General features: G+C 67.2%; 2 protein-coding genes across 7 annotated transcripts in view; one reads left to right on the top strand and one right to left on the bottom strand.

Moving 5' to 3' along the window:
* Positions 1-4,062: 4,062 nt before the first annotated feature.
* The window catches only part of LSP1 (lymphocyte specific protein 1), a 36,216-nt gene continuing 23,371 nt past the window's right edge, over positions 4,063-16,907 (bottom strand). For 4 of the 6 annotated variants that reach the window (XM_024749390.1, XM_024749391.1, XM_024749388.1 and 1 more), the window contains exons 2-11: positions 14,452-14,574; positions 13,257-13,424; positions 11,336-11,555; positions 10,922-11,011; positions 10,630-10,673; positions 10,377-10,458; positions 9,498-9,632; positions 9,082-9,159; positions 8,829-8,931; positions 4,063-4,771 (exon numbers count right to left, since the gene is read on the bottom strand). In XM_024749390.1, the coding sequence (XP_024605158.1) occupies positions 8,842-8,931; positions 9,082-9,159; positions 9,498-9,632; positions 10,377-10,458; positions 10,630-10,673; positions 10,922-11,011; positions 11,336-11,555; positions 13,257-13,424; positions 14,452-14,574 (1,030 nt within the window). In that variant the 3' untranslated portion in view covers positions 4,063-4,771; positions 8,829-8,841. The remainder of the gene's footprint in view (positions 4,772-8,828; positions 8,932-9,081; positions 9,160-9,497; positions 9,633-10,376; positions 10,459-10,629; positions 10,674-10,921; positions 11,012-11,335; positions 11,556-13,256; positions 13,425-14,451; positions 14,575-16,907) is intronic. The other 2 variants (XM_024749393.1, XM_024749389.1) reach the window with 1 other exon arrangement.
* Positions 5,923-7,278, top strand: PRR33 (proline rich 33). Its single transcript, XM_024749141.1, has one exon. It carries the CDS (start codon positions 5,923-5,925, stop codon positions 7,276-7,278), a length of 1,356 nt encoding a protein of 451 aa, XP_024604909.1.

Genomic DNA, 16,907 nt, shown 5'->3' with positions numbered 1-16,907 from the left:
GGAGGAAGCTGAGGGCTCTCCTTGGGCCAGGCTGGTGTGGGGTCCCCAGAGCTGGGGCCCCTTCTTCCCCGGGGGAGCTGCCCCTCCCTCCGAGGTGTCTGCCCAGGAAAGGCGTCTGCCCGGCCAGTTTGCATTACGCAGGCCCCAGGCCCCCTCCGCCTCCCCATCAGAGGCAGCGGCAGGAGGTCCCTGAGACCCCCAAGGAGTGGAAGACCCTGTGAGTCTTCGGCCAGGCCCTCAGCAGGTCCGAGCCCCACTGAGTGGGTCTCTGCGTGATGGCGTTAGGACATACAGCATAAATGGGCAACAGAAATACTAACTCAAGTCTGACTGGGGGGTCTGGCATGTCCCCAGTGGCTGGTACCTCCCAACGCTAGGGGCCACACCTCTGAGGTCTGCCCGGGAGCTCGCTGTGTGGGGGTCCTGACCCCGCAGGCCCCTCTCTCGCCACGGGCCAGGCTCAGGGTGCTGCCCACAGCGGGCTCCACCGTTCGCCCGTGGAGCCCAGTCTTTCTTTGCTCGGGACTCCAGGTGGCACCATCCAACCGGCAGACACCTCACCCGGGGCTTTCCATGGTCCCCACGCTGGCCAGTGAGGCCACGAGCTCCTACGCCCCCCGCCTCGAATCAGGGAAACCGAGACACAGAGTAGGAAAGAGAAGCCCCAAGCCTCCTTCCAGACATGGAAGGCTCCAGGCGAGGGGCTGGTCGGTCACGGATGGCGGGGGCCATGGATGCTGACCTGATCCAGAGCAACGGCTGGTGGGCTGGAGCGCGGGACAGGGCTTGGCCCCAAGGAGACCCAGATGAAGCGCCTGCCTTCTGGAGGCTTAGGGCCGTCAGGACGACTGGCTCTCACACCCCAGCCCGGGCTTCCCCTGGCTCTGCGCCCCACTCTGGGTCCCCAGAGCCTTCTGGAAGGTTTCTCTCAGCACCTCATCCAATTTCTACACATTGGAGACAAGGCTACGGGGACCCGAGATAGGCAGGGTGGGCCCAGCGTCCACAGCAAGGGGAGCCAGAGCCCTGGGCCCCCAGTGGGCAGGACAGAGCCCCTCCCCAGAGCTCCTGGGGGCGGGAAGCCCCCGAAGGCCAGAGCTGCTGGGGCCGTTCCCGCCTCCCTTGTCCGAACTCTGAGTTCCTCCTCCTGTCCAGGTCCTCGGATGGGAGAGCGTTTGACGGGCCACACGCGTGCCCGACCCTCGGCTGACTCTGACCAACTTTCTGTCCCGTGGGGTCAGCTGTAGAGCCACTTCTGCAAAAGGCCCCCGAGCGGCTGCTGGGGCCGCCCTGGCCCAGCTCGTCCTCACGGTGGGAGCTGACAGCCCTTCCTGGGCTGGGTCCCCTCACTCTGCTAGAGTCACACACCACCCCCGCCCCCGCGGTGGCAGGTGCACGCGTGGGGAGGGCGCAGCAGGCAGCGCTGAGTCTGGGAAGCCCCGTGTGCACCCAGCCCCGCCGACTGTGGGTGTCTCGCTCCTGGGAGCTGCCGGCCACACCTCCCACGGGCCTGGGGTGCTCTTGGGGGCTGCACCCACAGGTGGGCGCTCCGTGGCCCTGCAGTGGCCCTGCTCGGCCAGCAGAGGAAGGTGGCTGTCTGCTCAGTGTCCCATGAGCCAGCTGAGCCAGAGAGAGGGCGCTGAGGTCAGAGGGATGGAGCAGATTTTATTTTGGGTATCGGCAACCTACCCCTCGGGGTGCCAGGCCCGTGGTGCCACAGGACAGCCTCGAGCAGGCACTGCTGGACGGGCTGCTGGCCGCCGAGGGCCTGCGACAGGTAATCCACACCCCGGTCCACCTGGCCAGGCCAGGCTGGGGTGGGAGGAGAGGGGGGCAGGGCAGGGCCGCCCTGAGGGGCTGGAGGGGGCTGGAGACCTGGGGTGGAGGCACGGGACTGGTCTCAACCCCAGGAAGGATTTGAGGGCTGCTGGGGCAGGGCCTCCACCCGGGGACAGTAGGAGTGGGGTGGGCTTCTCAAGTCCGCAAAGCTGAGCCGAGCCGGGGAGCCGTGGGGAGGCCGTGGGGGCCCGGTCCCCCCAAAGATTTGGCTGTAGGTTTCTGCAGGGGCAACCCTCAGGGTGGTGGGGAGGCCGTGGGGGCCCGGTCCCCCCAAAGATTTGGCTCTAGGCTTCTGCAGGCGCGACCCTCAGGGTGGTGGGGAAGGGCAGGGGTCCCTCAATCTTGGTCCCGGCCCGCAGTGTGCACGGTTGAGGGTGGCGAGGCCCAGGGACCTTGAACCTCGAACCTCGCCTGGTAGCCCTGAGCTGACCTGGGTGCCCGCGCCAGTGCCAGCCAAGCTCCCGGTCAGCCCGGCCCACGGGCTCGGGCTCTGCCAGGCCCCAGATAGAAGCTGCTGACACAGCGCTTCGGGGATGAGCCTTTCCCCGCCTGCGCTGCTGCTGCCCCACACGCCCTGGGGGCTTCTGCGGGAGTTGTAATAGCTTTGCTCTGTGCGGGGCTGGCATCCAGTGCCTGCAGCAGGGGAGCAGAAGGGTGCCTGGCGGGGCCTCTCAGGCAGTCAGAACGGAGGGCAGAGGGCCAGCACCCGGGCAATGGCTCCCCTGAGCCTCTCCACCTCTGTGGTGGGCAGGCCCTGACCCCCAGGTTCTGCAAGGCAGGGGCCGGTTGTCACCACCGCAGAGGAGACAGACCCTGTGTCCTTGTCCCCGAGGCTGGGCCGAGTGCCAAGGAGCCCGAGAGGGGCTGTGCTGGATCAGGGCTGAGTGGCTGGCTGCTCTCCTGGCACCGCCCACCCTACCCGCCACTCGCCCCTCAGTGCCATCCACTCTGGTCCCCTCTGGCCGTCCAGTGGGCCATGTGGCTGCCTCTGCCTGCTGCCCTCGGCTAACGTCCCACCCAGCCAGGTGGACAGGAGGGGCGCGTCCCCTGGGAGAAGCTCCCCAGCTGGCAGAGCACAGCCCTGACGCACCCCCAGAAGTGGGCCACGGGCGACAAAGGTGTGACATAGCTGATTTCTAACACCTCCGAGCTGTCCATGTTCACGCTCCCCTTGGGAGGCAGCAAGAGTTTGACCACGAAGACTTTGGAAAACAGGTTCTGAGCAGACCCAGGCCTCGAATGCCAAAGGTCTAGAGGGCCTGCTCTTCGAAGGGGCTCCCCTGACTCCGAGGGCAGCAGGGCCTCATGTTCGACCTGTGCACAGGCCGGGCGTGGGGGGTGGGCTCGGGAGGACAGCCCCACCCTGTCCCCGCCTTCACACGCGTGTCCATCCACCCACTGCACCTCCATTTTCACAGGTACATCCTCGCCGTCACTGTCTGTTTCCCTCCCTCCCTCCTTCCCTCCTGCCTTCCCCCCGTCCATCGCCCATCCATCCACCCCCACCAAGTGTCCACCCGCCCACCAGCCATCCACCCACCGTTCTGTGAGGCAGACGTTGATCTGACTGCCTCTCCATCTCTTCTCCTGTCTCCTCTTTTCTGCCCATTGACCTCTCATCCCTTCTGCAGACCCACCCATCCACCTGTTCTTTAACTATCCACCCAACACCCAAGGATTCAACACCTCTCTTTCTATTTATACACCAATCCATCCTTCCACCCATGTCACCATCCACCCATCCATCCATCCATCCATCCATGCCTCCATCCAGTCATCCATCCATCCATCCATCCATCCATGCCTCCATCCAGTCATCCATCCATCCATCCATCCATCCATGCCTCCATCCAGTCATCCATCCATCTTTCCATTCATCCATGCCTCCATCCAGTCATCCATCCATCTTTCCATCCATCCATGCCTCCATCCAGTCATCCATCCATCCATCCATCCATCCATGCCTCCATCCAGTCATCCATCCATCTTTCCATCCATCTATCCAACCACCTGACCATCCACCCATCCAGCCAGCCATCCAATCACATACCTATCCATCCTTTCCTCCATCCCTGCATCCAGCCATCATCCATCATCCACTCATCCATCCATCCACCAAATCTTCACTGAGCACCTCCTGGGTGCTGGGAAGGGATGACCCCAAGATGGGTCTTGTACTCAAAGGGTGCACAGTCTAGGGGCACAGACCAGAAGTGCACAGTGTTTCAGGGGCTGTAGAGTTTATAAGGGGCCAGTCAAGGGGCAAGTACCACAGTGGAAGAGGACGACCGAGCCCCCACCCATCACATTCACCCTGACTACCCTCAGAGACCCCAGAGCCTAGCACACAGAAGGCTACTGGACAGGACAGTGTCCAAATCTGAAGGCCAGAGGCCTGGGCCCTACCACTGTGCAGGGCGGATGGCCTTTCCGATGGGCCCTGCTCCCTGCCCCTCCCCCGTCAGTGAGCCCCAGAGAGCCAGCACGGGAGACGCCAAAGGGAGTTTACTGCACAAAGTGGAGGGCTGCAAGCGGGGCGGGGCGGGGCGGGGCGGGGGGCCCAGTGGTGTTGCGGGTGCTGGTGGCTTTGGACACGGAGGCCCCAGCACGTGGCCTCTCTCTGCACCGGCTGCGCCTTCCCTGGGAGCTTGCAGCTTCTCTGGAGGTGGTCCTTTTGCCAACCAACAGCCAGAGTTCCTTTCCTCCCGGAACTGTGAGGGGCAGAGCTGGGGGTCAGAGGGAAAGGTTGGAGGGTCCAGGAGCAAGAGGTGATGGATGTCGGGGGTGCGCACGGGCCAGGCAGACCATGAGAAGCAGCTTCTTCGGCGGGGCCGGTGGGGGGCGGGGGGGCGTTCATCTGGCCGGCCTCTGCCCTGGGCACGTGGGTTGGGAGCCGGGAGGTGCTGCCGGCGGTGCTGCGGTCTTGGGAGAGCTGAAACACAGGTCGGGGGGCATCAGGCTGCAGTCCGAGGAGGGGCCGTGGCTCTGCCTGTCCGGGCCTGCAGCCTCTCTCTGGGGGTCCCTGGCCTGCCCATCCCCCCCACCCCGCTCCCCCCAGCCCAAGAGGAGCAGCCTCCCTGCGACAGCCCCTGAAACCCTGTGTCCACCTCCGGCCTGGAAGCCTGCTTCCTGATACCGCGCTCTGGTGCCCTGGGCCCTGCTCGGGATTCAGGGTGGAGGGACGCTGCCTACTGCCTGTTTGCCAGCTGGCCTGACAGCCCCCAGGCTAACCCTGGGGTCCTGGCCCCCCCTCACCGAGGCGGGCAGCAGCCCAGAGCGAGCCCCAGCAGACCCCTCGGGCCCCTCCCCGAGCAGACAACGCGCTCCTGCCTGGCAGAGCCGGCCTCATGGCAGCAGCCCCCAGGCCTCCCTCCTCCCCCGGCCGGCGGCCCTGGCTCGGCCCAGCCGCCATTTGTCAACGTCCTCGGGAGCACGTAGCGCCCAGAAACCAGGGCGGGCGGCTTGGGCGGGCGGCTTGGCCGGGGCCACCCCGCCGGGACGCCTGCGGGGACATCCCGCTTAGCGTAGCTCAGCAGAAAACCGCTCCCACCGCCCACCCCGTCTACCTCGGATGACGCAGCCGCAGCCTTCCCGAGCCCCTGGCCGCCACCTCTCCGCTGGCTCGCAGCGGACGCGCCTGTGGTCAGGCCGGCGACAGCAAGGCGGCCCTCACGCTTGCGGGCGGGCACTCCTCCTGCCCTCGCCGGCGGCCGGCCCAGCACGTGCCCCCCGCTTGGCGCCCGCCTGTGCGTCTCCCGGCCCCCACTGTGCACACGGGCGGCACCCGGAGCCAGGTCCCAGCCCTCCTCCGTCACCCACGGAGCACCTCGGGCCTCCGTGGGCTCGTTTCTAAAGCGGAATGATGGTGGGGCCGCCCCATGGGCGTGCAAACGCTCATGCCTGGAGCGCGCGTGGCAGGGGCCACGTGCTGAGGGAGCAGAGCTTCTGACGGTCAGGCTGCAGGCCCTCTGGGCCCGGGTCCTCTGCGTGACTAGGGGCCGTGTGCCCTCCCGCGGGGAGGCGGCCTGTGGGGAGGAGGGTTGGGCCCACGGCTGTCCCTCCCGCCCGCCCTAGGGTGCAGCGATGCTCACCTCGGCTGCCTCCGTGGCCCCTGAGATGGCTGGCCGGTGCCCCCCAGGGCCCCTGGGACCCCCCCCACCGCTGCTGCCCAAGCCCGGGAAGGACAACCTGCGTCTGCAGAAGCTCCTGAGGAAGGCAGCCCGGAAGAGGACGAGCAGGGCCGGGCCGCCTGCCCCGCCCGGGCCTCTCCGCACGTCCTTATCCCCCGTGAGCGAGGCCGGCCATGACCAGGAGACCCCGGCCCCGCGGCTCGCGGAGGCGCCACGGGCGGTGGCCACCCTGCCCTGCTCCCCCCACACCCGCGTCATCCACCACGTGGCGTCCCCCCTGCAGAGGTCCACGTTCTCCATCAGCCTCACCCCGCTCAGGAGCCTGGCTTCACACTCCAAGCCCACGGGGCCCCGGCTCGCAGCCCCGGTGCCAGAACCCGCCCAGTCCCCCTGCGGCTCTGCCCGGGTCTCAGGCCCCACCGTGAGGGGCACCCACATCAGCCAGGTGCACTTCTGCCGGGCACCGTCCCCGCAGGCCGGGACCCCTGAGCCCTTCCCAATGGCCCCGGATGGTGGGCCTCGCGACCGGGCCCAGGGCACAGCCATCCGCCCTCCCGGGGCTCAGCCCCTGCTGCCTGTGGTCCGCATCCACTCACTGCCCGCCAGGGCCCAGGCTGCCAGCCCTCGGCACGGCGAGCCCTCTGTGCCCAGGCCGGCCCCCGGCTTCCAGGCCTCGGGGCCCAGAGAGGCCAGCAGCCGGGCGGTGGTGTCCATTGCGCCCACCTACCGCTCACCGGGACCCTCACCTTACAGGCCGGCCTCTGTGGCCCCCGAGGCTGGGCACCGGGAGGACCCCGCCCCGGCCGGCCCTGCCGCTGAGGCTGAGCAGGTCTCCAGCCCCCGAGAGGCCTCATCCCCTGCCCCACCGTCAGGCCCCCACCCGTGCCCTGTCCCCAAAGTCGCGGCCAAGCCCCAGCTCAGCGGCTGGACACGCCTCAAGAAGCAGCTGCTGGAAGAGGCCCCCTTCCCGGGGCCAGAGCCGAGCCCGGGGCACGCGGGGCTGGGAGGGGCAGCCCCCACTGACTCGGCGCCCCGGCCGGCCCCCGCCTCACGGTCCTCCAGGATGTGGGACGCAGTGCTGTGCCGCGTGTCAGTGGCAGAGTCCCGTGGCGGCCAGGTGGGGACCCGGGATGGGGTGCGCGCCCCGCCTGGCCTCAGCCGCCTGCCCTTCCTTTGCTGGCCTCGCTTCAACGCCCGGAAACTGCAGGAGGTGGCCGCCCAGCCCCCTCCCATGCGCTACCCCATCCCGGCCCTGAGCCCCCAGCCCAAGAACTTCAATCGTTCAGCAGCTGGCTGGAGGCTCCAGTGAATGGCCGGGGGGGGACCCCAGGACCGTGGGGTGGACAGAAGAGGGGCTGAGGGTCCAGCTGGGAAGCCGCAGCCACAAAGGACCGTGGTGGGAGGTGGGACGCGGCCGGGAGCAGCTGGGATTAAGGAGGCGGCGGGTTTGGATGGTGTGGAGGGGCAGGGAGGGCTCTGCGTTGGGGTGGGGGGTGGGGACTTCTGGGGTGAACTTCTGGGGAGACAGACCGTACACGAGTCTGCTCTGAGGCTGGGGCTGCATGCGTGACCCTGCAGGGCAGGGCCGGCCTGAGTGTCCGCACGGGGCTTGCGGCAGGAGTGCAGGAGGTGGTCACCAGCGAGAGCTGGGAGGGCCTGCCTGGGTCCAGGGAAGCTGCAGGCGGGGATCAGGGCCCAGCTGCGCCCCACAAGCTCTGGGTGATGAGCCCTGACGATTGACAAGATGAGCAGGATTCTGGGGCCCCCGCCCTTCTGCCGAGAAAGGTTGGGGGGACGAGTTACGCTGTCGTGCGGAGTGGGAGTGGTTGGGGTGACTCAGTCGCAGGCACCGTGGGCTCCGTTAGCTGCATCGGCGGCTTGACAGCCGTGCCTCCCGAGGACGGAGGCCTGACAGGTGCGGGGAGCCAGGTCCAGGCCCGGGTGGGAGCTGGCCCCACACCCCTGCCCCTTCACTGTCACCTCTGCTCCCCCCGCCTGGGTGCAGAGCTTGAGGGGGACTCGCTGATGGGAGACAGAGTGGTGGGGTCTCAGCCTAGATGCTGGATGGGGAGGGAGGTCCGAAGTCAGCCTGGCCAAGTGGGGCGGGGGGGGAGGGGGGGCTGTGGCCCAGAGGGGGCAGGGATGGGGACCCCCAGTCTGCACTCAGCTGGGGTCTGACTCGGGACAAGCGCTGGGGCCCAGACGGGGCAGCCGTGATACAAGGGGGACACGGAGGTGCTGGGGGGAAGCTCCAGCCGCAGCCCCCGGAGCAGGACTCAGAAGGGGAGGAAGCCGTCAGGAGGGGACATGATGGATGCTGTAAACAGATCCTGGGACCCAGGCCACTAATAAAAGTGTGCGTAACCGTAACCATGGCAGCGGGTCACCTTTCTGACTCTTCACCAGGTGCCAGGGTGGGCGGTGGAGACGGGAGCGGCTCCTCACTGGGGCAGGAGGGCGAGGACAAGGTTCTGGCTCCTTTGAAACCCTCACGGCCCACTGCCAGGTGGGAACCTGAGCTCCCGGGGCTCCCTGTCAACCCCCTCCTGCCACGCTCACCCTGTGGTGGCCGGGCCGGGCTCACCTGCCCGAGGAGCCCGGCTGGGAGATGGGGGCCTCCTCCCAGCAGGGAGTCTGCGCTTCCCTGTGGGCTACGGGAGCAGGGCAGGAGCCAGGGGATGGTGGGGTGGGAGGGGGCACGAGTCTGTGGACTGGAGGACCAGCAGAGACGGGCTGTGGCCAGCTCTGAGGCTGGGCATTCAGCCCTCACGTGTCACCTCGCGGTCCCTGCCACCACGCACCCAGAGCGGCGAATTCTGCCCACGACACGTCGTGCTCTGGCCGCCGCCCCCGACTCACCGAGAAGGATGGCCTAGGGCGCCGAGCCCTCGTCCACGAGCACCTTTTCGTACTTCCCGTGTCCAGTGGCCACAAACTTGTACCTCTTCGCAGACGGGGTGCTCTGTCGGGGAAGGAGGTGGAGAGCAAAGGTGAGAGGCGCAGAGGGAGATGGCGCTGCCTCTTGGAAGCCCCCCAAGGTGCGCTGAGGGCAGCTCTCCTTCCCCTCACCCGCTGGACCCGCCCTCCCGCATCAGTCACATTCCGACTCTACCTTAAGCATCGGCGAAGCCTTGGGGCTTCCTTTCTGCTCCCAGAGGTTCCTCTTGCTCAGGTCTCCAGCTACAATATCCTGGGGGCAGAAGGCGGCCACGTCACAGGGGCAGAGCCCTGACTTGGGGGCTTGGAGCCCTGGTCACTTCTCCTGCCTGGCCTCGCAGGGCCAAGGCCCCGGGGCCCGCACACCTGCCTCCTTGGGTGACAGTCCAGGGGAAGAGGCCGGGAAGGGAAGGTGACATGGTCCATCTTCACCTGGCCCAGCAGCCTTCCCACGCAGCCCTCCACAGGAGCCAGCCTGGCGGAGACCCCATCCCCCATGCACCACAGTGCCCTCTGCCCATACTTCAGCCTGGACAGTCTCACGCTAGCCTTCCAGAGGGAGCCCAGCCGTGCCCCGGGATGGGAGCCTACCTTGCAGGCGGGGGACTTGGCGGAGGACTGAGCCTGCACCTCTCCCGTCTCCCAGCGACTCTTGGTGCTCGCCACGGCCATGCTGGGCAGCTCGATGGACGGCTGGCGGGCTAGCTTTGGGGTCCGGCCAGAGGTCTGCAGAGGAGACAGAGCCCAGGACCACTTTACTGGACAGCCACATGGAACCCATCAGAGAGGCCTGTGTGAGCCGCTTCGGCACACAGATGATGTCCTCTGTATGGTTGCATTCCCCCAGGACTGCTTATCCAACACAGGGCTGGAGGAAGGCGCTCTGGAAAAACGTGTCTTCCTCCCCTCGGTACTTGTGAGACACCCCCTTGTTCTGCAGAGCCCAGGTGATGGGGGAGATACGAGACAAATGTGGAGCTGTCCTTGTGCTGCCCCTGGCACAGGGTCGGAGGAGCAGGGGTTGAACGGAAGGGTGTTGGTTGGATGGAATGATGGTTGGATGGAGGGGAGCTAATTGGATGAAAGTGGATGGAGGGGTGTTGGTTGGAGGGAGTGGTGTTGGCTGTGTAGAGGAACACCGGTCAGACAAAAAATAGTGGTTGGACGAAAGGACATTGACTGAATGGAAAGACCTTGATAGGATGGAGGGGTGTTGGTTGGATGGAGGGGTGTAGATTGGATGGAAGAGTGTTAGTTGAATAAAAGGGTGTTAGTTGGACGTGGGGGCGTGTAGGATCAATGGAAGGACCCTGGTTGGATGGAGTGGGTTGGTTGGATAAAGGGCGTTGGCTGGATGGAAGAGTACAGGTGAAAGGACAGGAGTTGGTTGGATGGAGAGACATTGGTTGGCTGGAGAAATGGGTGCACGAATGGAGGAGGCCCTGCAGAAGCGGAGGGGCCTGTGCGCACCTCGATGGCCTGCGTGTACTGCTCCAGCCTGTCTTCAATCGTGGAGATGGGCAGGGCTGGCTGGGACTTCTTCATGCTGTTACTGGAGGAGAGGAGAAGGGTCATGGCCCAGGCCCCCTCACTCAGCTTCTATGCCCACCCTGAGCTCCTACCGGAGCTTTCTCGGGCCCCCAGATCTCCACTCCAGTAGGGTCCCCTCTTCAACCCTCCCTTGGAGATCCCCGAGTCCTGCCTGGGAAGCAACCAGACATACCTCTTCTGAATGGAGCGGTGCAGGGACTCAGTTCTGTCGCTGAGCTGTGGAGGGCGGGCGGAGACTGAGCCTCCGAAGCCAGAGCAAGGCCCCCAGCCCACCCCTCCCAGCTGCTCCCACCCACCAGTCCCATCGCCCAGTTTATGCGTTACACAAGGCTCTGCTGAGAGCCGTCCTGGCAGAGAAGGAGGAGGCTGTGCTCCTGTCCTGGAGCTGCCCTGTGGCTGCCTCTCTGGGACCGTCATTGGTCATGAGTCTGGGACAGAGGACTAGGCTTTGGGGCTTAACCTACTTTGGTGCTGGGGCTCAGGGGAGGCGAGCCCGGGTCCGTCCCCTCCAAGACCAAGGGGCTGGGCGTCCCGCGCCGCTGGCATCTCTGGTGCTGGGAACAGAACGTCTGCGGTTACGGGGTCTGAATGATCGCCCCCTTTGCACCCCTCCTGCCCCACCCGGGACTGGTTGAAGGAAACACCTTCCCCTCCCTGGGCCTCAGGTCCTTTCCCGCCCTGCCATTCTCTGGTTCTGGAACTCTTGGCGGCAGGAACTGGTGAGTCCGGGAAAGCGTTGTTCCATCTGGCAGGGTCACCAACCCCACCACCCTCTGAGACTGCGGGGCTGCTGGCTCCCTCCGGGCCCATCCCACGAGGCCCGCAGGGCATGCAGGAAGCAGAGACAGAGGAGCCCGGGGGCCAGGGTGTGCCCAGACCCTTAGGGGAGCCACCGGTAGCTGCTCATCCTCTGCCTCCTTGGTCTCCGCCAGCCCTGGGCTTCCCTGGACGGCTCCCTCGGGGCCTTTGGGCTCTGTGTCCTCTGTTCCCGGCCCCTCCTGGGGCTCTGAGTCGGGGCTCAGACGCAGCTCCTCCAGACAGACCCCGGCTGGGGTCAGCTCGTCGCCACCCTGGCTCCCAAAGGTGTGCTGGCGGGGCCTGTGGCGGGGGGGGGGAGGCAATCCAAGAGATCGAAGGTCATTTGATCACTTCAAGTGCCCTCCCGTTTCCAAGCCTCAGTTTCCCCATCTGTAAGATGGGTGGTCAGACCAGTTAAGCGCCCAGGAATCTCAAGACCCCAGCCTCTTTGGGGAAGTGAGCCCAAGGACCTCAGAGCCTGCCCCCTGTCCCCAGGGCCATGTGACCAGTGCCCACCGCCCCATCCCCGCACACTGAGGCTAGGCCCGGGCTCCAGGCCCTCAGGACCATCCCCGGCCCGTGTCTCGCTTGTTGGTGTCCCTGCCAGCTGGCCTCCTGGGGCCGGGGCCGCCTGGGCCCCCTACTCCTGGCCTGCTCCGTGTTGGGGCAAGCGGGCCCGGGCGGCAGGTGGGAGCTAGGTGGGGTCTGAGGCTTGTCTGGGGGCTGGTCAACTGAGGGACAAGGCAAGGGCTGGGGTCACAGCGAGGGCCGCAGCCGCGAGGAGCAGGGCTGACCAGGCTGGCTGTGGGGGGCGGGGGAGGCCAGCCGCTGGCAGCCTGCGCGACTCTGCATTGGAGCGGGACTGACCCTGGAGAAGAAGATGGGAAATTCTCGCATTTTCCATGATTTCAGGCCCCTCGGTGTTCATGCCAGCCAAGACCCAGACCACCACCCAAGGTGGGCCGGGGTCCGAGCCAGCGGCAGGCTCACAGAGGGCCCATTCAGCTGGGCTACAGGAGGCCAGGCAGGTGCGGGGGGCAGGGAGGCCTGGCGAGAGCAGGAGGGTCCACAGAAGAGCTATAGTGCCCCCTGCTGTTGGACGGCCAGTTGGGGACAAAGGAAACAGGACCGGCAGGGCTGCAGCCATCCCAGCGCCAGTGGACGGGCCACCCTGCTGCCCCTGCCCCCCGCCCCCAGCTCAGAAACGCAGAGACAGATGGGGGAAACTGAGGCCTGGAGGGCGGCCGTGGGTAGAGGGCCACGCCGGGAGCAGGGCCCTGGCCAGGCAGCTGGCTCTGAGCGTGGATGGGAAGGGGTGGTGGAGTGACGGGAGGGGTCTTAGAGAGAGCTCGGGGCTGCTTCAGGGACCTAGGAGGGGACGGGAGGTGGCCAAGAGGGGCTCCGGCGACCCTCGAGGCTACAGGGCCCCGAGCCTGGAGCTCCCGAGCCGAGCTGGGCCCCTGACCCCGGCCTGTGGGGTGCTGAGAGCGGCTCAGACCCCCGGGGTGGGGGTGGGTGAGGCTCCAGAGCAGACCCCAGCCCAGGGCCCCTCCCCCTGCCTGCCCTGGTTCAGAGCGCCTGCACATCTGGAAAGCTTGTCCCCCCAGGCCGACTGGCGGCCGCACATCTGGAAATACCTGCTCCCCTCCGTGGGAATGGAGCTCGCTGCCCCGGGGGAGGAAGGGGCGGCGGCGGGGGCGCAGGGCCTCCCTGACGTCAGTGGGCTGCAGATGTGCTGATGGAGTAACCGCCCGGCGGCCGCAGCTGGTCTGGACGGGCCGGGGCCCTGGGGAGCCCAGCAACGAGATTCCTCCCGTCCCACCCGCGGCACCAGCACCCCCGCTGCCGCCCTCCTGTCTCGTTCTCTTCCTCCTTCCCCCCCTACGGCCACGGGGGCATTTTGGGGGGCCGCTGGGGTGGCGGGAGCGGAGGGAGTCGCTCGGACACAGGTTAGGGGGCTTGGACAGAGCACCCCTCCTCCACGCTCTGACCCCCACTTGCCTGTCCTCCTCCTGCCCCCCGTCCGGACTCTCGCCCCGAGGGGGGGCCCCACCGTCCGCGGTCTCCCCAGCCCCGCAGTGCTGCCGCCGCTGCTCCGGCTTCTGGGACCAGTCACCGAAACCCTCGTCCTCGTCCAGTTCAGGGCCCTCCGAGGGCTTCGGGCTGAGGCTGAAAGAGCAGGCCCTCAGGGCTGGGCCAGATGCGGGGCAGGGGGCTGACCCCTCACCCCCACCCCGTCCACAGCGCCTCCCTCTCTCACACACCCTGGGCTCCAAGTGCGGGAGGCCCCACCTGCCCCAGGGGCAGCACCCCACGGCCGGGCCGAGGCCCCCCCCATTGTCAGAGAATCCCTGAGGGCAGGACTGTGCCTCCCCCACAGACTGGAGCTACCTGAGGCCAAGACTGGGCCACACGCTATTAAGCCAGGGCTCCCCAGGAAGAGGGCTACGTCTCCCCGCTCAGCCTGGGGCTCCCCAAATGCTGGGCTGTGTCTCTCCCCTGCTACCTACGGTCCCCGCGGGTCAGTGCCGAGTTTCCCTCTGCTCTCCCGCCTGAGCCCTGCGCCCTGTCCCCCACGGCGGGCCTGTGGTCCAGTGGTCCCTGCCTGCCCCCAGCCCCTGCCTGCTAGGCTAGGGACCTGGCCCGAGGGGCCTTGACCGCTACAGCACCCCACTCCACCCAGAGCTGCTGACTCGGAGAAAATGGAACAAAACAGGGCCTGGGGGAGGGGGAGCGTTATTGGAAAAACAGCCCAGCCCAGCTACAGAGGCCTCCCGGGCCCCGGGAGGGAACAAGCCGGCCCTCGGCCCGCCAAGTTGGATGTGGCCTCAGTGAGTCACAGATGGCAAGGACTAGGGCAAGGGGCTCGGGGGCCAGGGCCCCACAGCTGCGCTCAGAGTCAGTCCAAGCAAGGGGGACCATGCAGGGTGACCAGGGCCGGAGTCAGGACCCCAGGAGGCTGGCCGGTAGCGGGTGGCTCCACACATCTCCGGCCAGGTGTCCGGTAGACTCCGCTGGCACCTGGGGCTGTGACGACCCACACCCTAAGGACACCCCCACCCCCCGGCCCGGGTTCCAGGGCTGGGCCCCTCCCTCCTCGTCTCAGCTGCTCTGGGGCCTCCAGCCCAGGGCCTGACCCCCGGGGGAGCCCTCTGCCCAGGGGCGCAGGACAAGTGAGCTGGCAGTGTCGGCTTACAGCTTCTCCTGCTCTAGCTGCTCCAGGGACTGGCCTCCTTCGCCCTCATCCTGGGCCCTCTCCTGCTGGCACTGCCCCAAGGCGGCACCCTCCTCTCCTTCCACGCTCCACTGAGTGGCGAGCCTGAGGGACACGAAGAAAGAGTCAACACCGGGGCCCGTACCCCACTTCCCCCGTCCGAGCAGGCCCCAGCAAGGCCTCTCTAGGCCTCAGTTTCCCCATCTTTAGAACAGAGATCTTGAGGGGTGGTCGGGAAGGGGTGCTTGGGTTGGGGGAGGTCCCAGGGTGCTGTTGGTCTCTGGGCGTCCACGTGCCTCCTGGTGATGTGGGGGCCCCTGGGTCAGACAGGCCTGGGGAAACCCCAAGGATGGGACCAGACCCTCCATCCCCTTCCAGCAGGCTGGATCCCTGGACCTCATGAGAGCCAGGACACTGGCTAGTGTAGCTTTGGCCCCAGGCAGGGCCCGGAGGGTACGGGAAGAGCCGGCTGAGGTGCGGAGAGCTGGCTGTGGCTGCCGGACAGCTGGGGTCACTCGTTCATTCTACCTGAGTCAAGTGACTGTAGCCTCGGCCACTTGGGCGCTGGTGGCCTGGGCTGAGGTCAGGCCAGAGGCGGCCCAGCTAGGCAGCCATGCCCCTAACGCGACCATCCCAGCAGGGGAGATCCTTCCTGCCCCGCAGGAGCACAGCGCTGTGGGAGACGGCGGCCCTGTTGGAGGACCCGAAAAGAGCTTGCCTTCAGCCGGGACCTGACCTCTCAGCTCACCCAACACCACCCCCGCCCCCGGCCCCTGTGCAGAGTCTCTCCGGGCTGTGCCGTCAATGGGGAAACGGAGGCCCACGCAGAGTCAGGCGCAAGGGACCTCACTCCCACACTTCCTGGGGTTCCTCCCTCGGGTCTACACAAGGTCGGCCTGAGACCGGGGGTCCGGGGCCAGACGACCCTGGCCCTGGCCCAGCAGATCTCAGGCTGTTGGCATCTGGTGGGCACCGCAGGCCTCGGCCAGCTGGCACGGCCTGCCCGCCCCAGCTCCCCCAGAGCCCGGGAGAGGGGTCCTGGGTCTCCGTTCTACAGCGCTCACTGCCCCGAGCTGGGGTCTCAGCCCCTTCCTGCCGTGTCCCCCGCCTGACCCCGCAGCCCGCTCCTTCAGGGCCCCCGTCCCCTGGCCAGGGTGGGCCGGCTCTGTGGTCTCGGCAGCCGTGCCAGCACATGATCTAATCTCTCCTAGGTCTCCTCGGAGCCTCCCAGACAAAAGCCAGGCCCCTCCATAGCCCCAGCTCGAGGCCCACTCCCCCCGCGGCAGCCACACGGGACCCCAGCCACGCAAACCGAACAGCCTGCTCAGCCCTCGGCACCCCCAGTCCGCCCCCCACCCCGTGCCGCTCCTCAGAAGCGACTTTGACTCCCACCCCCTCCCCACCTGGGCCCCAGGGAGCCACTTAATCCCCCACACCTGGCTCCCATCAGCGTCCTGCTCCAGGCCCTCGGCTGGGGGCTGGGGGCCACGTCCTGTCTGGGGAGGAAGAGCCTGGGGTGATCTCGGGGATGTTGGGGACCTAGGGTCCAGGGCTCCTCCCCACATGAGCACCAACAGCCCCTCCAGATGGAGGGCAGAAGCCTAGCAGGGCAGTGGGGGGAAAGAAGGTGCCCACAGCCTCTCCTGGGGCAGCCTGGGGGCGCCCGGGGGTCTCACTCCAGGGGGTGAGACCGGCCGGCACTGCATCCCTTTCACTGCCATGTCGAAGCTGCACACGCCGATGGCTGCGTTGGGCGTTTGGGATTTTTTTGGCCAACGTGTGGGGGTGTGTACACGGGCCCCAGTGGGATGTGTGGGTGGGCCAGGTGGGGCCTCTCTCAGGACGATAGCTCCTGCCCCCCAGGCCCCTCCCCCAAGCCCCGGGGACCCTTCACTGGTACAGCCGAGCTCAGAGGCCACACGGCCCGGTCAGCCCACCGGTAGGGCGATGTGTCCCGGCCAGCGAAGCCCCACGCAGGCCTAAACTCATATGGGTCCCAACGCCCCCCACCAGGCACCCTTGTGCACACGGACGTCCATGTGCTGACAGAGTCGGGCAGGGGAGCAAGGTGAGGGCAAGGTGGCAGCCCGGGCCCCGGGCCGTCCAGGGGGCCCCAGCACTCTGTTTAGTGTTTTCCTGCCGTCGTCCTGACAACGCGCCTGGCCAGAGGCCAAGGCATGTTTTCTGAGAACGTAACTCCTGAGGAGCTGGCCCCTGCAAGGGCCACCCTGCTCCCTGCCGTCCGCACGTGACCCCCGGGCCCTCAGGGGCAGGGAGCTCGGGGGGCCAGAGCAGGGAAGCAGGGTAGGGGTCTCGCCAGAGCCCCACACTGGGAGAGGCTGCGCTGGCCCCCAGCCCCTGACCCGGCGGCCCAAGGACGGAGCCGGCGCAGCCCCTTTCCTCTGGGCCTCCTCCCTTCCCCCCCGCCCGCCCCCGGA

The sequence above is a fragment of the Neophocaena asiaeorientalis genome, unplaced genomic scaffold (assembly GCF_003031525.2).
Source record: "Neophocaena asiaeorientalis asiaeorientalis breed wild unplaced genomic scaffold, Neophocaena_asiaeorientalis_V1.1 scaffold43, whole genome shotgun sequence".
Taxonomy (NCBI): Eukaryota; Metazoa; Chordata; class Mammalia; order Artiodactyla; family Phocoenidae; genus Neophocaena; species Neophocaena asiaeorientalis.
This window is presented reverse-complemented; position numbering and strand designations above follow the sequence as displayed.

Bases quoted from the DNA above. Each gene is read 5' to 3' on its own strand.
- PRR33 (XM_024749141.1), top strand. From the start codon at position 5,923: ATGCTCACCTCGGCTGCCTCCGTGGCCCCTGAGATGGCTGGCCGGTGC.